This window comes from Peromyscus maniculatus, chromosome 21, assembly GCF_049852395.1.
Source record: "Peromyscus maniculatus bairdii isolate BWxNUB_F1_BW_parent chromosome 21, HU_Pman_BW_mat_3.1, whole genome shotgun sequence".
NCBI classification, from domain to species: Eukaryota; Metazoa; Chordata; class Mammalia; order Rodentia; family Cricetidae; genus Peromyscus; species Peromyscus maniculatus.
This window is the reverse complement of record NC_134872.1, coordinates 47,925,490-47,944,056: the sequence shown is the minus strand read 5'-3', so window position 1 is coordinate 47,944,056 and position 18,567 is coordinate 47,925,490. Positions and strand designations below refer to the sequence as shown.

At 50.0% G+C, this 18,567-nt stretch overlaps 1 protein-coding gene and 1 long non-coding RNA gene across 5 annotated transcripts; one reads left to right on the top strand and one right to left on the bottom strand.

Moving 5' to 3' along the window:
- Positions 1-2,920: 2,920 nt before the first annotated feature.
- On the bottom strand, positions 2,921-17,806 carry Taf8 (TATA-box binding protein associated factor 8). 4 transcript variants are annotated; one of them, XM_006989021.4, is made up of 9 exons: positions 17,746-17,806; positions 16,179-16,335; positions 14,609-14,707; positions 14,215-14,277; positions 12,744-12,868; positions 8,354-8,501; positions 7,549-7,691; positions 5,094-5,233; positions 2,921-4,845 (listed from the first exon to the last, which is right to left on the bottom strand). In XM_006989021.4, exons 1-9 carry the CDS (start codon positions 17,782-17,784, stop codon positions 4,833-4,835), a joined length of 927 nt encoding a protein of 308 aa, XP_006989083.1. In that variant the 5' UTR covers positions 17,785-17,806; the 3' UTR covers positions 2,921-4,832. The 4 variants fall into 4 exon arrangements, with proteins under 4 accessions (XP_006989083.1, XP_076413806.1, XP_076413807.1 ...); XM_076557691.1 differs by lacking the exon at positions 17,746-17,806 and adding an exon at positions 17,345-17,431; XM_076557692.1 differs by lacking the exons at positions 2,921-4,845; positions 17,746-17,806 and adding an exon at positions 17,345-17,679 and having other exon boundaries at positions 5,090-5,233.
- LOC143269948 (uncharacterized) lies at positions 5,279-5,790 on the top strand. The gene is made up of 2 exons (XR_013046755.1): positions 5,279-5,413; positions 5,676-5,790. It is a non-coding gene; the product is annotated as an uncharacterized LOC143269948 (long non-coding RNA).
- Positions 17,807-18,567: the final 761 nt, after the last annotated feature.

Genomic DNA, 18,567 nt, shown 5'->3' with positions numbered 1-18,567 from the left:
AGTCTTACTGCAGGGGCAAGAATGGGGGATGAAGGCTGGGGAAGCGCAGGGAGCCCCCAACATTTGGGGGAGCAGCAGCATCTGGTGAGGGAGGCAGAGTGCTCTCTAGATGAAAATGAACAAAAAGACCCTGCTGTGGTCTGTGCAGAGGACTTGGAAATGAGTCCATGCTGCCCAGGCTGTACCCTGCCCCAAAGTCAGAACACCTGGAAGGCAGAAGCAGGGGGATCTCTGTGAGTCTGAGGTTAGCCTGCTCTACATAGAGTTCCAGGCCAGCCAGGACAGGACTACATAGAGAGACCATATCTTAAAAAAAAAAAAAAAAAAAAAAAAAAAAAAAAAAAGGATAACCAGATGCCAGATGGCTGGGTACAGGGAACACTACAAACAGCCAGATGCTGAGGCCAGCTGGGAGGTACTGGCTGGAGGCGGAGGAGCAGAGAATCACGCCCACCGTCAGAGAGAGCACTTCCAGGACCCTTCCTGGCTAGACAGGCTCATGGGAAAAGGCATCCAAGAAAGGAAGACCACATTGTTGATCAAGGACAGGTGGGGGGCGACAGAGAGCAAAGAAACAGTGTCCAAGAGGGGACCCAGAAGGCAGAGAAACAGTGTCCAAGAGGGGACCCAGAAAGAATAAAAAAAAAAAAAAAAGTATCAAAGAGGGGACCCAGAAGGCAGAGAAACAGTGTCCAAGAGGGGACCCTGAAAGAATAAAAAAAAAAAAAAACAGTATCAAAGAGGGGACCCAGAAGGGAAACAGTGTCCAAGAGGGGACCCAGAAGGCAGAGAAAGTGTCCAAGAGGGTGTGGCCACTTCCTGGTCGCACACCAGGCAGAGGCTGTGGACTGACCCAGGAGCCCGAAGGGCACCCAGCAGTGGGCGTCTCAGTTTGGCTGCGAAAGTGACAGTGTCCCGTCAGGTGCTCAGCATTGTTCTGTAGCTTGCTGTCTGTCCCAACAAGACTTTCCTGAGCACACCCTGAAGCTCATTAGTGACAGGTTCTCCACTGCCCACAAGCCCAGCTCCTCTCTGAGGTGAAAAGCCCCTCAGTTTTTACCTAGGCCCAGATCCACTCTGCTAACGCCACACATTCTTACTTCCTTCACAACTAAGCGACCCCATGTGTGGGGTGCTGCAGCTTTTGGGTTTCGCTCTTAGAAGAAAGATCCAAGTTCCCCAGCCTCTTCACGCCTCCCTCTTCCCAGGAATGCATATGCACCCAAGACATGGCTTCTGCCTCCCATTCTGTGACTGCAACCAGAGCCCCAGAGGATGAAGGAACCAGGATGCGGGGAGCCGTAACACGCACAGTCCAATCACTGTGCTAGCTGCACCTTTCATGGAAAGCAGATGTTTCATTTCTGTGTGGAGGGTGTGTGTATGTGACATTTGTGCATCTGTGATTGTGTGGAAGGGGCATGGGTATATGTGCACGCACGCGTGCGTGCGCGCGCATATGTGTGTATGTGTGTGTGTGTGTGTGCACGCTTGTGTTTGTGCACGCGCAAGTCATGTTTAAGGACAGGGTCTACATCTTCCAGAACGACCTGCCAGGCCAGGGCCATGTCCAATTTCTCTCCCCACCCGTGAGCCAACCAGTGTGTGGATGTGGAATGGAATCGTTGAGTACATGGCAGTGACCAGTGCATTAGAGGGACAGAATCACCAACCACTGGGAGGCAAGAGCATCTAAGGAAAACCGCATGGAGCAGAAGGCCTGGGTACCACTGCAGATACTGAGCAGGTCAGGCCTCTGTGACCTCCGCTGCAAAGGCCAAAAGAACATCTGCTTTCGGGTACATTGTGAGGGTTCCTGAGTTGGTGTTGGTATGTGTGAAAGAGAACTGTGGCTAGCTAGAGCATGAGTCTCTATTGAGAGGGGAGTGTAGTTCAGTGGAAGGGGACTTGTCTAGCATGCACAGGGCCCCCAGAGTACATCACACACACACACACACACACAAACAAATGTGGAAAAAAAACAATAATTAGAACTGAATGAATATCTTGACTTCAAGCCCTGGAGGCCAACCAGGGCTGCCAGTGAGACCGTGTCCCCAAAAGCAGTGGGTAGACAGCTGGAGATGCCTCAGGGTTAAGAGTGACGATGCTCTTCCGGAGACCCTTGGATGGGTTCCCAGTGTCTATGTTTGGCAGCTCACCATTTCTTTTTTGGTTTTCCCAGATTGGATTTCTTGAGATAGGGTTTCTCTGTGTAGCCCTGGCTGTTCTGGAACTCACTCTGTAGACCAGGCTGGCTTAGAACTCAGAGATCCACCTGCCTGTCTCCCGGGTGCAGGGATTAAAAGTGTGCACCATCACCCAGCTCACGATTCCTTATAACTCCAACTCCTAAAGACCCAGTGCCCTCTCTTAGACTCCAAGGGAACCTGCTCTTTGATTCTAGAATTTAGGAGGCTGAGGCAGGTGGATCTCTGTGAGTTCGAGGCCAGCCTGGTCTACAGAGTGAGATCCAGGACAGTCAGGGCTGTTACACCAAGAAACCCCGTCTCAAAAACAAAACAAAACCAACTAACCAACCAAACCCCACTGCAGATGTCTAGGGTGTGGTTCAGAGGCAGAGTGTGCACACAGGTGTTCACAAGCTAAGCACAAAGCCAGCTGTGTCCTAGCACCTGCATAAAACACAAAATCTCAGCCAAGAACAGGAAAAATAAGGGGAAACAGAACAGCGACAACATGCTAGTGTTGAAGCTGAGTGAGGAATCGCTTTTTCCCTATAGAGTTTTCATTTCCTGAGTGAGGACTCTTCACATACTTCCTAATTGGGGATGGCTGAAGCAAGAGATTGCCAGATTCAAGGTGTGCCTGAGCTACAGAGTGAGTTCAAGGCCAACCTGGACATCTTAGTGAGACCCTACCTCAAAACTGAAAGTTAAAAAAAAAAAAAAAGCTAATCTTACATCCAGGAAAGCTGTGTACAGTATTTATTTGCCTACCATTTGAAAGGCTCTAGGTTCAATTCATTTACAAAAATTTTATTAGGAATTTTAATACAGGCTTTTCATAAATCACATTTATTTTTCCCTCTAGGAAGACTCTCCCAGCTTATAAAAATAGAAATATATAGATATACATTGAGAATTATGTCTGTCAACACAACACCCTTCAGGTCCCCGTCCCAGCACCTCTTCCAGAGAAACCACAGCGGTGCAGTTCCGAGGTCAGCGGCGGCGGCCGCCCTCCCACTCCCGCTCCCAGCACATGCTCCACGGGTGTCCACTTCAGACCGCGATAATGGTGCCCAAGTAGACATCTGACCAGAGCGTCAGGAACAGCAAGGTGTGGGACCTCCTGTCTGACCTGGGGACTGCGTTTCAACTGACTGGGCCATGAGCTGCCGAGTGTACCACAAGCCCTCCGCCCCCACACAGACAGTCTTCCTGTTCTGACCTGGAAGTCTGAGTCTCCATGAGAACACGCCTGTCTGGTCCAGAGCCAAGGAAGCTCACTTTATCACCATTCCTAGCCCTTCCTTCAGTTCCAGACAGAGCTGTTTTCCTCCAGGCAGGGACCAAAGACTCCAGAGAGCAGCAAGGAGGCGGAACCTCCCGGCCTGATTACCGGAAGCCAGGCATGGTGTCTCACACCTGTGACCACAGCACGAGGCAGGAGAGCACTGAGCCTGGGATACAGTGACTTCTGGGATAGCCTGGGCTACAGAGCGAGATCCCGTCTCAAAAACACACACACACAGGGCAGGGTGAGAGTGAAAAAGAGGATGAGGAGAAGCCACAGCAGCCAAGGTGGAATATGGAGAGAAAAATGAAACCCTGGCCCAGCATTCCAGTCCACGAACGACTGATCCTCTTTATGTCCATGTCCATATCCCCGCCACTCCTCCTTGGGTTTGGTTTTTCAGTTCCTCTTTTCAAAACCAGCCAAGATACCAACTTGCCCAGTGTCTTCATCTTCCTTGAGGCACGTTTCATGATTAGTGGGCAAAGGGAGGGATGGCGTCTTCTCTCCAGGGAGGTGGAGACGGGCGGATGCAGACTTGCTTCTTGACAATGCGTGGATGCGGCAGGACCCTCAGCGGACCCCCTCCAGCGAGTGGGAATGTGGCTTTCCACCGCCACTTAGGTTTCTCAGCCACACCTAGCCCTCCAAACAAGTCCCACCCCCACCAACTGAGCCCTCTTCCTGGTGCTTAAAACCCATGGCTCCTCTCCAAGTCCTGGGAGAACTAGCTGTATTCCAGGCTCTAGCCAGACCGTCCTTCCCAGAAGGGTGTTCCGAGGCACCGTCCCAAGGGAATGCCCCTCACTGCTGTCAGCTCTAATCAAATGCTGGCCAGAGACTCAAGGCTGCTCTGGTGGCCGCTGTCATCTCTATTAGCCCAGGGACCCCCAGCTCCTGCCAGCCCCAGATCAGAGCTGCAGTGCGGGCCTGTCGGACATGATGAGGGACACCACGTCGCTCTCTGTCAGCTCAGCAGGATCTGGGGGCCCAGGAGCAGAGAGATTGAGGTTCTGGGCTGGTAAATCAATGCCATGATTCTTTGGAGTCAACGAGGGGATCCGGGTGGCCTGGAAGATACACTTGGCAGTCTTCCCGGCAGGGCACAGGGCAGCGGACCCTCTTCTTCCTACCGCCTTCCCTGGCCCTCCAGGTTTCAAAGGAATCAAGTCCTGTGATTAATCAAGGAAGTCACCGGGTCTATTCGCAAAACAGGTTATCTTCATAGAAGGCTGCTACTAGAATGATCCAGCCTGGGCACGGCCAAAAAGACCTCACCGTCGTCTTCTCTCTGATCTCACGCCCCCAGGAAAGCGGTGTCCTCCCCCTTACAGGGCAGTCTCCGTCTCAGCTCACGAGAGGGACCTAGAAAGAAGAAGAACCAGAGAGCCTGCCACGGGGCCCCCCATGCTCTCCTAGGGGAGGGCAGCTCTAGGCCTCAGGGTTGCCCGGGCTGCAGGACACGGGCAGCAGGTGCACGTGGGAGCCAAGGAGGAGGGGCCGAGGAGGAGGAGGGGCCGAGGAGGAGGAGGGGCCGAGGAGGAGGGGCTCGCCAAGCTCACACCACCGCTGAGCCTATTCCTACCAGGAGCAAACAAGTGACTCCAACTCACTTCTTCCTGCGGATCTTGGGCTTCTTCACAGGCCGCAGATAGGGGTTATCGATGACGCTCTCCTCTCCGTTCCGGCTGCCAGACAAGGAGGAGTTCTGCTGCAGGACAGACGCGTTCTCCTTCTCAGCTCCGGAATCCTCCTTTGAGCAAAAGCCGGGACAAAGCAGAGCACCAGTGGCGTGAGGAAAGAGACTGTGCCCACAGCGAGAAGCACCTCTGCTGTCTCTTTCCTGAGCTGTGAGAAGACGGAGCCACTGTCTCTCCAGGGTCGCCGTCTCTGCCCCAGACTCAGGGAGACCTGAGCAGTGCTGACTCTAAAGGTGAGAAACTCCAGGGGCCTCAGCCTCTTGGGGGGTGGGCGGGGCAGGAAGTAAAGGAGACCGGGAGTGAGGGTTAGAGTTTAATATAATGCTGCCGGGAAGAAGCCCGACCAACGGGATGGAAAAAGGAAGAGGCCGTGGGTACCCTGCAGTAAGAGACACAGGATCAAAACAAACCGGAGCACAGGGCAGTTCTCCTAGGCCCAAACTAAGTCCTAACACATTTCTCCAAAATCTCTCGTTTCTGGCACTTGGAACAAAGGACCAATAACCATACTCCAGCATATTCCAGAACCTTCGGCAATCCTGAAATGAAGCTCAGCAAGGCGAAGCAGAGTCCCCAGATACCCACACTTACATACTGTCAGTGATACCTGTGACCTGTCAATTGGTCTCTTCATTAACTTTTAGCAAAGTTTGAAACTGGACCAATGTTTAGTGTGTGTGTGTGTGTGTGTGTGTGTGTGTGTGTGTGTGTGTGTGTATGTGTGTGTGTGTGTGTATTTGGCGTGAATTTAAATTTAGAAAGTGACCTGGATACATGGATAATTGATTCTCCTCTCCTTATTAATATTTATACTCTCCTTTAGTTTCCATATTCTTTTTTAAAGTGTATTTTTGTACTTCTTTAAAGTGAGCAGTGGCAGCAGGGTCAGGGCATGAAATACCACACCCCAAGCCTGGCCTGGCCACTCACTCAGGCCTAGCGATCAGACGCTGGCCTGGCAGTGCCCCCTAGTGACATGCCAAGGAGGTGCGGAGAGTCCTCTTCTCCAGTGGGAGGGAGGTGTAGAGGAGGCTCAGACCCCAGCCAGCAGCGGCTGCCGTCACTGTGATACTGTGACCAGATGGCACAAAATGAACACAAGATTCCTCTCAAGGGACGGTCGGCCTGGGCGCAGACAACAGCCTCGGGCTTGCTGGGCCTGAAGACTCTGGATGACTTCTAGGTTTCACTGCACACCCATACGATCTCCTTACGTCTGTTCTCCCCAAAAAGTCATTTTCCTGCAGAGTTCACTGCTTGACTCCTCCCACACTAAACCCAATGAATGGACGCACAGCCACCAGGGTCCTCTTCAAAACGGCGGCCCCAGGACACTGTGCTCCCGTGGGGCCAGGTGGGGGTCTGTGTGGACACCGGCTCCCGGCCTGCCTGAGTTCTTAAGGGCACAACAGAGCATCACCTACCACTCCCTCCATCTACCATTCCTCCACACCCAAACCCCAACATTACTTCTAGGCCACTTAAATTGTGCCTTAAACATGTCCTCGGATAACAGTGAGTGACATGAAGGGCTGAAACGTTGGCTCTAGGTCCCACAGAGTAGGATGCTAGACAGCTTATGGAAACGCTACTTTCTGGTCCCCTCCAGGCACAGGCAGCTTTGAGACAGGAAGTAAAGCATCCAATTGACTCAAATGTTGATAGAAAAAATGAAGGGTTTGTCACGAGCTCCTGGGGCCACTTGGCCAAGGAACCCTGTTGTCCCCTCCGCACCAGCTCCCAGTTCTAACCCCACCTGCTGGCTGACAGTTTCCTGTAAGCATCCCGTAGTAGGCACGTCACACTCCATGTGCCTCGGCTGTCCTCGGGGGCCCCACCCCAGTCCTCCCCTTGCGGTGACAACACCACCCTCCTTCAGGCGCCGAGCCCGTGAGTTCTGCAACCACACTTGGATGGCGGGGTGGCTGTTCAGCCTGAAGCAGCAGAGGGTAGCACAGGTTAGCTCGCTCTACCTCAGGCTGGCCTTGCCGGTGCTATGCCACTGACTGCCAACCCCACCCCGAGACACATTCAGGCGCTGGTCTCTTCAGTCTCTCCTCAAATGTCACTTTCTAATCCTCCCCTTCCACAGCTCCGTGGCAATCCTCTTCAGCTCCCCGAGGGTGGGCTGTGTCTGCCCTGCCTTCTCGTTTCCCAGCACCCGGAACAGTATCTGGACTCACAGTGCTCATCAGTATCTGCCGAATGAGCGACTCTCTCAGGATGGAGATCGGTCGGTCACACAGGCCTATCAGGCAGCTAACAGACAGCCAGAGACCCAGGGAAGGTGCGGTTCAGCTCCCAGGGGTAGCCTAGTGTGGGATAGGCTGTTTGGGGTATATGAGGCAGGCAGAAGGGGAGAACCTACCGTGCTGATGTGAAGAGCGAGGTTCTCTGTGTCTGTCTGCTCGTCCTGCTCTGAGGAGTCTGTCTCCTCCATCTGCTGGATCTCCAGCTCAGAGGGAAGCAAGGCTGTGAGGTAGGGGATGGTGAAGGGTCTGGCAGCAATCACTGCAAGTGGAAAGAGACACGACTCTGTCGAGCAGTCAGAAGGAGCCCGGCAGGAATGCCGCCCAGTTACCATGACCTTGAGCTAGTCCATTTCCCTCTCCGACAAGCCGCCATGTTGTGCAAAGGCCGAGACAGAAGGACTGCTAACTCAGGTCTGGGTGTGGGAACGGTCAGCAGCACCTGGTGCCCGCCCGCCCTTCGGCCACGTGACTGCAGGGCAGACACACAGCAGACGCCGAGTGGAAGCGAGCTGAACGAACAGACCCATCTCCCCACTCACCTCTGCATAACCTGAGCCGAGTGACTCGGGCAAGAAAGCCTGAAGGAGCTGTGACCCAGGAAAGGACACTGACAGGCAACCGGCTGCAGACGCCAGTGTCCCTCCTCCCACCCGGGCCACCATTCCACAGGAGACTGCTGCCCAGGCGGGCTCAGCCACCAGTGAGGTAACCTAAACTCACTGCCCTGAGCAGCCTTGCTGTTCGGAGTCATCAGTTCGGAATAGGCTCTCCGGACTTGGGGGAAGGAGCCCGAGGTCTGAAGAATAAACTGCTCTAGAGACAAACACGGAGGCTTGCTCCTCTCTCCCCACCACACGAGAGAAAGGAAAGATGGCGTGATTATCTCCAACAACAAGACAGGCTCCCAGGGGCGACGCTCACAGGGGAAAGTGCTGACGTCATCCTTGAAAAGACTCTGGGTCTCGCCCGTCTTGGCCATGAAGCGGGTGAGCGCTCGCTCCACGTCTCGCCTCTGGGATGCAGCCTTCTCCCGCAGGACCTGGTAGTCAGACACCGGCTCCCGGTACGTCTAGAACAACAGAGACCAGGCTGAGCCGGGCCGCCTGCAGCTCTCCTCAGGCCCTGCGGCAGCTGTGGCCTCTGAGAAGGGCCTGCTCGCTAACTAACGTTAGAGTGAAGCCATGTGAAGAGCGGCACACGAAGAGAGAAGACCGTCTCAGCACACACACTCATCAGGAAAACGCCAACGTCTAGTACATAGCTAGCCTTGAGTACCAGACACACAGCCCCCGGGGCCCTGGCAGGGAGTGCTGGCCCATGCATGCGCATGTGCATGCCGTACCGTCCTGCTGTGTCCAAACCACCCTCTCCACACAGACACATGGTCCAAAGGTCCCTCAAGAATTACAGACTACTAGCCGTGGTAGCACACGGCTTTTATCTCATCACCTGGGAGGCAGATGTAGACAGATCTCAGTGAGGTCAAGGCCAGCCTGGTCTAAGGGGGAGGAAGGGAAGGAAGAAGTGAAGGAGGGAGGGAGGGAGGGAGGGGGTTTAGGAGGGAAAACGAAATACAGACTGAGGGGAAGACGGCTCTGCAGATAACGGTGCTCACCCAGCCTGACCACCTGGGCTCCATCCTCAGGACCCACGTGGTTCAAAGAGGAACGGACTCCCTCACATTCTCCACTGATCCCACACATCCCTGCACCACACACACACTGAGGAATGCCCACCCACACAGATAAATGAAATAAACAGAATTTATTTCAAAAAGGAAAGAAAGGGGCTGGAGAGATGGCTCAGAGGTTGAGAGCACTGGCTGTTCTCCCAGAGGTCCTGAGTTCAATTCCCAGCAACCACATGGTGACTCACAACCATCTGTAATGAGATCTGGCGCCCTCTTCTGGCATACAGGCAGAACACTGTATACATAATAAATAAATCTTAAAAAAAGGAAAGAAAAACAGACTGAAGCTGATACTCTAAGCTTGAGATCCAGTAAGAATGAGAGAAGACCGTCAAAATACTTTAAACTATAAGGGCAGAGATGACATTTTAACACTGACCAAAACAGCAGATTTTTTTCCTTTGTAAAGATTTTTCTTTTCTTTTTTTTTTTTTTTTTAAAGATTTATTTATTTATTACGTGTACAGTGTTCTGTCTGCACGTATCCCTGTAGGCCAGAAGAGGGCACCAGATCTCATTACAGATGGTTGTGAGCCACCATGTGGGTACTGGGATTGAACTCAGGACCTTTGGAAGAACAGCCAATGTTCTTAACCTCTAAGCCATTTCTCCAGCCCCCCTTTGTAAAGATTTTTCAAGGGCTGGAGAGTTGGCTCAGTGGTTAAAAGCACTTTAGTTCTTGCAAAGACCTGGGTTCAGTTCCCAGCACCCACATGGAGGCTCTCTGCTTCCTCAGGCACCAGGCATGCATGTGGTACACAGACATACATGCAGGCAAAAACCTCACATACACAAAATAAATCTAAAACAATAAAATAAAAAAGATTTTTCAAAGACCCCCACCCCCCACCCACCCACCCCCCGCCCTGCCAATCTTCTAGGACCAGAATTATAAACATGTGTCACACCCCACCCCACCCTACCCCCAACCGCCCGAGTGGTTGTTTTCATGATGTATTTTACTGTGTGTACAGTAGGGGGTGTGCACATGTTTGTGCAGGTGCCTGAGGGGGTCAGAGACATCAGATCTCCTAGAGCTCGAGTTACAGACGGTTGTGAGCGCCCACTGCGGGTGCCAGGAGCCACAATCAGGCCCTACGGAAGAGCAACATGTGCTCTTAACCCCTGAGCCACCTCTCTCCCATCCCACAGAGTTTTAAAAGGAGGTACTTGTGAACTTATTTACTGTTGTGACAGTCAACTGAACTGTGTCATCTACAGACTTCCTACCGATACTTAAACATACCAACACAATTTCCTGACATGTCTAAAATCATCCTAAAATGAAAACCAGATTTTGAATGTGCTTGTTAAAAACATTGAGATGTGGGGTTGGGGATTTAGCTCAGTGGTAGAGCACTTGCCTAGTGAGTGCAAGGACCTGGGTTCAATCCTCAGCTCCAAAACAAAAACAAAAACAAAAACCATTAAAATGCAGAATCTGGGCACAATGGTACATACCTATAATGCCAGCACTTGGGAGACAAGAGGCAGAATGATGGCTGCAAGTTCAAGGCCAGCCTGACCTATGGAGGGAGTTTTAAGTCAGCTTGGTCTATAGTGAGTTTCAGGCCAGTCAGGGTTACAAAGTGACACCTGACTAAAAATAAAACAAAAATGGTGTAGTTATTTCAATGACATTTGACATTCAAGAACTTGGAATTTAATTTTTAAATAAAAAACGTTTATTTGTATCTATTTTATGTGTGTATGTGTGCTGGAGTGCAACTTCAACAGGCTAGGCCAAGGGTGTTGCCACTGAGCTACAACCCTAGGCCCCAGCTTTGAAATTTGATTTTATTTACTTATGCATGGGTGGAGGGGGGGAGAGAAAGAGAGAAGGGATTGCTCACACCCGTGGAGGTTCCTGCAGACGAGAATGAAGAATGTCCTGGAACTAGTCACCCATGGCTGTCAACTGTTCAACACAGGGGCCAGGAATTGACCCGGGTCCTATGAAAGAGCAGCAAGCACTCTTAAATGCCGAGCCATCTCTCCAGTCCTGTTTTTGTTTTAGTTTTTTGGGTTTTTTTGAGACAGGGTCTCACTATATAGCCCTGGTCTGTCCTGGGACTCACAGAGATCCATCTGCCTCTGCCTCCCGAGTGCTGTGATTAAAGGTGTACACCACCACACCTGGCCACATCTTTCAGATATAACTTTTTCAACTAGAGAACCATTAAAGAATTTAAAGTAGCCAAGTGGTAATGGCACACACCTTTAATCCCAGCACTCGGGGAAGACAGAGACAGAAGGATCTCTGTGAGTTCAGAGGATCAGAGTGAGTTCCGAGACAGCCAGGGCTGTTACACAGAAAAAACCCTGTCTCAAAGAAAAAGAAAAAAAAAAAAAAAAGAATTAAAGTAAACTGATCTAAAGATTGAGCTTGCAATTTAATATCCTACACCAAGATTTCAGAGAGAAACAGCACAGGCCATAAGAGAAGGTCACAGGTTTCAGAACTTCTAATAAGGGTGAGGATACCTTTTAATGTACACTATCTGCAGTAGATTAAGTGATGCTATTTACATAAACAAGCACTTTGATGCAGGTCTAATGATGCACACTTGTAATCTACCTTCATAAACTTATCTGGGGTCAGAGAACAGAAAAGTCACTAGTTAGGCAGTGATAGCACACGCCTTTAATCCTAGCATTCCAGAGGCAGAAATCCATCTGGGATCTCTGTGAGTTCAAGGCCACATTGGAAACAGCCAGGCATGATGACTCACGCCTTTAATCCCAGGAAGCAAGCCTTTAATCCTAGGGAGTGATGGTAGAAAGCAGAAAGGTATATAAGGCTTGAGGACCAGAAACTAGAGGCATTTGGCTGGTTAAGCATTTGGCTGGTTAAGCATGTGGCTGATTAAGCATTCAGGCTTTTAAGCAGTAGTTCAGCTGAGAGCTATTGGGATAAGGACACAGAAGCTTCCAGTCTGAGGAAACAGGACCAGCTGAGGAATTGGCAAGGTGAGATAGCTGTGGCTTGTTCTGTCTCTCTGATCTACCAGCATTGACCCCGATAACTGGCCTCGGGCTTAATAAGTACTTTTAAGATTCCTGCTACAAAAGCAAAACAAAACAAAACAAAACAAAAAACCCTACAGAGACAGGAAGGTTGGAGGACACACCTGTAAACCAAGAAGTACTGGAGAAATGTGGGCACACTCTCAGCTAGGGTGAGGTGAACTCGGACTCCCTCACAGGGTTCAGAGGGAGCATGGCCCTGCTAACCCCTGAAATTTTCAACTTCTGCCCCTAGCCTGTGAAATAAGACCTTTCTATTGCTCTAAGTCACTACTTTGTAGCACTTTATCATAGCAGCCCCAGGACACTAGAGAGCCCGCAGTCCAGGGCAAGGGCTGGATCCATTTCTTCCCTGAAGCCTGTCTCTCTCTTAGAGACAGCATCTCACTCTGTAGCCCAGGTTGGCCTCAAGCTGACAGCAACCCTTCCACCTCAGCCTTCCAAGTGCTGGGATTACAGGGGTGAGCCACCAGACCCTAGAACGAGACTCCTCTCTAGGGGAAATCATGGTGAGAAGTGACTGGCACTGGCACTTGGGACCTTTCATCAGCTGCCTTGACATCACTCACAGCCCCGGGAAGCTCCACCACTCACCGGCGTTTTGATGTAGGTGTGGGGATCCGGAAATTCAGGAAAGTGGCTGGGGATGTGTGGTGGGTGGGGTCTGTTCTGCCCCGCGGTAAGGGCCTTGGGTGCCACTGGCTGATTGGTCACAGGAGCTGCAACAGAGTCACAAAGGTCACTTCTCCCCCCCTGCATTCAACAGACAATAGTCCCTGTTCAATCCCCGCTCTCCCCACTGGACCACGATTAAGCATCTTGTATTTCTATTGTTAAAAGGCCCTCCATAACCTTTTCAGATCAGCACACAATGCCCTGCCTTGCCAGGCAATCTTGCTTGATATTTCCATCTGTGATCATCTGCCTGTAAGCCCCTTGCATCAACAGGAGAGAGAGAGGCTTGCCCAAAGCCACTACATAAAAGAGCACACTGAAGTTCATTAAGGGCGTTAAATGACCGCTGCCTGCCTTTCTGGAGACCGTGAGGGCACCAGGAGCCGCATTCAGTGAGCACATGCTCAGCACGCGGGAGGCCCTGCGGTCCAATCCTCAGCACACGCGCACTGTTCAGAGACCCCAAATAACAAATACTGAGCTGGGCAACTATGGGCTTAACTCTAAGAGGGAAGAAAATGGCACTTTGCACTGCTTCTCTCCAATGCAGGAGGCAAGATGGTTCAGTGGGGAAAGATTCTGGCCAAGCCAACCTCCAGGACCCACAGGGTGGAGGAAGAAAGCCTCTGACAGCCACATGCACACCATGGCATGTGTGTGCACATACACGATAAATAGATACAATCTCTAAAAAGATGCCTATGCAAAAAAGTAACTTTAAGAAACAAATACAGCAAGTTCCCCCAAGTCGTCAAGACTAAAGCAGTTACTCCTTATTTAGCTTAAGGGACTCATTTATCTAAAGCAGAACTTAACTTTTTACATAAAGGGATACATGATACATATTTTAGACTTCCTTTGTTCGCTTGACTTTTGAGCCAGAGTCCTGTCTGTGTAGTGTAGCTCAGGCTAGCCTGGACCTCATTATGCATCCTTGGTGCACTAGAACTCTGGAGTACCCCCTCACCCCCTCAGGAGTGCTGGGATTACAAGTGTAGCCACCAAATAGTGGCAGGTCGGGTTATGCAAGCCACAAAACTCTGCCTTTATAACATGAACTCAATCACAGATATGTGAATACAGCTGCATGCCAATGTAAGTTTATTTACAAAGGAAGCAGTGGACCACATCTGTCCACAGACCACAGTTTGCCAACCCTGATCTAAAGAAGCAAGCACTTCACCGTCTTCAGGGCTGAAGTACGGGAGCAGCAGCTCAGATGTGGTTTAGTTGTGTGGTGGTGAGTGAGCATCACATCCTAATCCCACTACCCAGGTAAGATCAGGCTGTGGGTAGCTAACCCACAAGGAAACAGCTGCCACTCTGATGGATGCCTGCCCTAGTCTCCAACTTGAGTACTTACTAAGCACCTAGGTTCAAAGCCACTTACGTGCAGTGATGACCATCCTCTGAGACCGCTTTGCATAAGCTGGAAGAGTGTCCACATTGAACCCTAGGGACAAGACAGCCAATCACCACCTGAGCCACTGGATACCGAACACAAAAGGGAAGTTCGTACTGTGGAAAGGGAGCTTAAGCTCCCAACTTAGCCACTATTCAGCCCCTCAAAAGAAGCTCCAGTAGAGCCCCCCAACAAGGACTTAGAGGGTCTCTGAGATGAGTTCAAAGGGTCCCTTCCTCTTCACTTTCTAAACTAAAAGCAAATCAAGGAAAACCCGAGGGAATCCATGAACACCTAGCAGACCCCCACCTCTAGGCTTCCCTCCCCCCTAGTGATCCTAACACAGAGCTGAGAAGGCACTAGATGCTGGAGATGCACTCACCCATTTCAACCAGTGTGACCACGATATCTGACAGTGTGGGCTGGGTCCTGGCTGTGTGCTCGCAGTAAGACTTGGCACTTCTCCCGATTTCTGAGATGTCTACAAGGGGCAAAGGCCACAGTTCCTCCAGAGTTCAACACAGAATTAGTTACCAGGTGGGCCACCAGTTCTATATACACCCAATGACCACAGGCCGGGCTCAACAGGCACTTGTGTACGCTTACAAATTCACAACAATCCGAAGGTGGGAAAGACTCTATCCACTGACAAAAGGATGGTTAAACCAACTGGGACGTACACATAAAACGGAGCATTTTCGTTTGTTTTGAGACAGGTTCTCATATAACCTCAAACTCCATACGTAGCAGAAACTAGACTCGAACTCCTGATATTCCTGCCTCCACCTCCCAAGGGCTAGGATTATATGTGTGCCCACCCTATCCAACTCTACAAGGGTGTGTGTACTCAGCCCTCAAAAGGAATGAAAGTCTTCAAAAGGAATGAAATCTATAACATGGACAAACTTTGAAACATTATATTAAATAAAAGTAAGCCAGGCACAAAATGACAAATATTTTTAGATTCCATTTATCTGAAGTACAGAAAAAGCAAATAAAAAGCAAAATCAAAGCCAGTGGAAGGCTCAATGGTAAAGGTGCTTACTGCTGGTGACCTGGGACTCACATGGAAGGAGGAGCAAACTGATTCCCACAAGTTATCCTATGACTTCCATATGTGTGCTATGGCATGCACAGAGTCCCTACCACACACACAAATGAGTAAGAGTAATTTTTAAAAGGATGTGATATATATATAGATATATATATAGATATATATATGGTGGTTTGAAAGAAAATGGCTCCCAGAAGGAGTGGGACTATTAGGTGTGACTTTGCTAGAGTAGGTGTGGCCGTGTTGGAGGAAGTGTGTCACTGTGGGGGCAAGCTTTGCAGTCTCCTATGCTCTAACTACTTCCCGGTGTCACAGTTCACTTCCTGTTGCCTACATATCTAGATGTAGCCAGCAACATCTTGTCTGCCCGCATGTCGTCATGCTCCCCGCCATGATGATAATGGACTGAACCTCTGAAACTGTAACCCACCTCAATTAAATGTTTTCTTTATAAGAGTTGCTATGGTCATGGTGTCTCTCCACAGCAACAGAAACCCTAACTAAGACAATATATACATACACACACACATATATATATACACACATAAAGAAAAGGCAATTCAAAGACAAAAACTAGACAGAAGTTCTTGGGGCTGGGGAGAAGACAGAAGAGAGTTTTGTTCATGGGTACAGGGTTTTTGCCATGGATAATGCTGAGGACTGCACAGCACTGTGAGTGTGCACCTACTGTCACTGCAAATCATTAAAATGACAATGTTGCTACATATCTCTTACCACACACACAAACATCAAAACAAACGGTCTTAGTCTACAATAAACAATTTGTGTTTCTTCTGTCTGAAGGTGAGCCTCAGCCTTCCAAGAAAAAGGGGACAGTATCTAAGATGGAGTTTCTGAAGCACCATAAATGGGAAGGTCCGTGTTTCTTGGTACTCACAGCTCTGCAGCATCTCTGTCAATGTTTCCACAGATGCTTTCTCAGCACTCTCAAATCCTGCCTCTGTCAGCAAGGAGCTCACAACCACTTGCAGAGTCCTCCTCCTGGCCAGATGGTAGTTATCAGCAGGATTAGTGGACTGTTTACTTCCTGATCTCTGGGAATCAGAAGCCCAGAAAGAGGAGACATTTAACCACTAGACAAGGATGAATGAAACCAGAGTTCATACAGCATCAATGGCAAGCAGAAATCTCACTGCGTAGTTCATTGAGGCTGGCCTAATGCTAAATATGCAGCCTAGGATGATATTGCAATCCTCTAACTTCCACCTCCCAAGCATACAAACTACAAGTGTGTACCAACTTTTGCCTGGATAGCAAAGATTGTCTTTTGCTAAATATTTATCAGTGTTTAATACTTAGACTTACAGATCTCACCAAATGAGTAGTAACTGAGCACCCAAATCCAGAGACTTCCAATAAATGCTACTTGCTTAAAAAAATTTTTTTTTTTTTTACTTGTAGATGTGTGTGTTGTGTGTATATGTGTACGTTAATATGAGTGCCAGTGCTCCCGGAAGCCTGGAGAGGACATCGGATTCCATTAAACTGGAGTCACGGGTGGTTGTGAAGCGACCCACTGAACTGGGGTGTTCTGGAATAGCAACAGCAGGCCATCACCACTAAGCCATCTCTCCAGTCCCTTCACTTCTTCTTCTTCTTTTTTTTTTTTTTTTTTTTTTTTTTTTTTGGTTTTTCGAGACAGAGTTTCTCTGTGTAGCTTTGTGCCTTTCCTGGAACTCGCTTTGGAGACCAGGCTGGCCTCGAACTCACAGAGATCCACCTGCCTCTGCCTCCCGAGTGCTGGGATTAAAGGCGTGCGCCACCACCGCCCGGCCAGTCCCTTCACTTCTTTCTGGAGCAAATTATCAGAATATATACACGAGCCGGGCAGTGGTGGCACACACCTTTAATTCCAGCACTTGGGAAGCAGAGGCAGGCTGATCTCTGTCTGTTCAATGCCAGCCTGGTCTACAGAGCGAGTCCGAGGGCAGCCAGGGTTACACAGAGAAACCCTGTCTCGGAAAAAGAAAAAAAGAATATATACACGAATTGTGGGATTAGACGAATAAATACTGTCTCTTGTTCCATCTCCACACCACTTACTTCATTAACAAGGAAAATTAAAACAGTAACAACGCCGGACGCAGCGGAGGGCTGAAGTAACCGCAAAGGAAGACAAGGGAGGTAAATATTTTGAAAAGGAACTCCCTTCCAACTTCGGCTGGCCAGTAAGAGGATGAAAACAGCCTCTCCAGGCCAATCAGAAGGTGTTCCGGGTTCCCACCCTCGGCGGGGAACGAGCCAATCAAGTCTCCGGTGCACCAATTTAGGAGGCCGCCTCCAAGTCCCAAGCAGCGGGGCATGGATTTGGCCAGAAACATTTCCCAGCCATCGGATCTCAGAGTGGGCTTGGGTTTCTCGGTCCGAGACTGTGGCCCAAACCATGGAAAAGATCCAGAAGACCCAAACTCTCTCGGCTTTACGCCGCGCCTCCCCATCCTTACCGTTCCGGAGCCACCAGGCCCGGCCGCCGTGTCGGCCATCTTGCTCTCGCGTAGTGCGCGTGAGCGCGGGGCACGATGGGACTTGTAGTTGTGGGGTGGGGAGGTGGCGAAGGGCGGGGCTGGCGGAAAAACTACGAAATGTGTGTAGGGGGTTGGGAGGGATAGGTCGAAAGACCCCAGCTCGTGTGACTTGGGGTGAGCCAAGCTTTCTTGGGCCTTTCAGCGGCTGTAGCAATGGCTCTGGAAAACACTCAGTGGGTTGTACCGAGTTAAAAAGAACCTGTTTTGGCCAGAAGCCAGCCTTCTATAATCCTAGCACTTGGAGGCTGAGCCGGAGGATCTGGAGTTCTGGGCCAGTTTGGGACTACATAAGGAGACCTTCCCTGTAAGAAAATAAACAAATAAATAAATAAGCAGCTAAGAGCACTGGCTGTTCTTATTAAGGACCTGTGGGTTCAATTCCCAGCACCCACATGGCAGCCTACAACCGCCTATAACTACCTCCAGGGCATCTGACACACTCACACAAACATACATGCAGGCAAAATACCAATGCACATAAAATAAGAATAAACAAACCATTAAAAAATGCACTTTTGGGCTGGAGACATGGCTCAATGGTTAAGACTACATACTGCTGTTGGAGAGAATCGGAGTTCAAAGACCTCAGCACCCAAGCTGAGTGGCTCACAACTGCCCGTGACTTCAGCTCCAAGGTGATCTGACATCCTTTTCCGGCTTTGGGGGCATTCACACGTTCGTGTTCAAAGACACACACACAAATACAATAATAAAATTAAGTACTCTTTTTAAAAATGTATG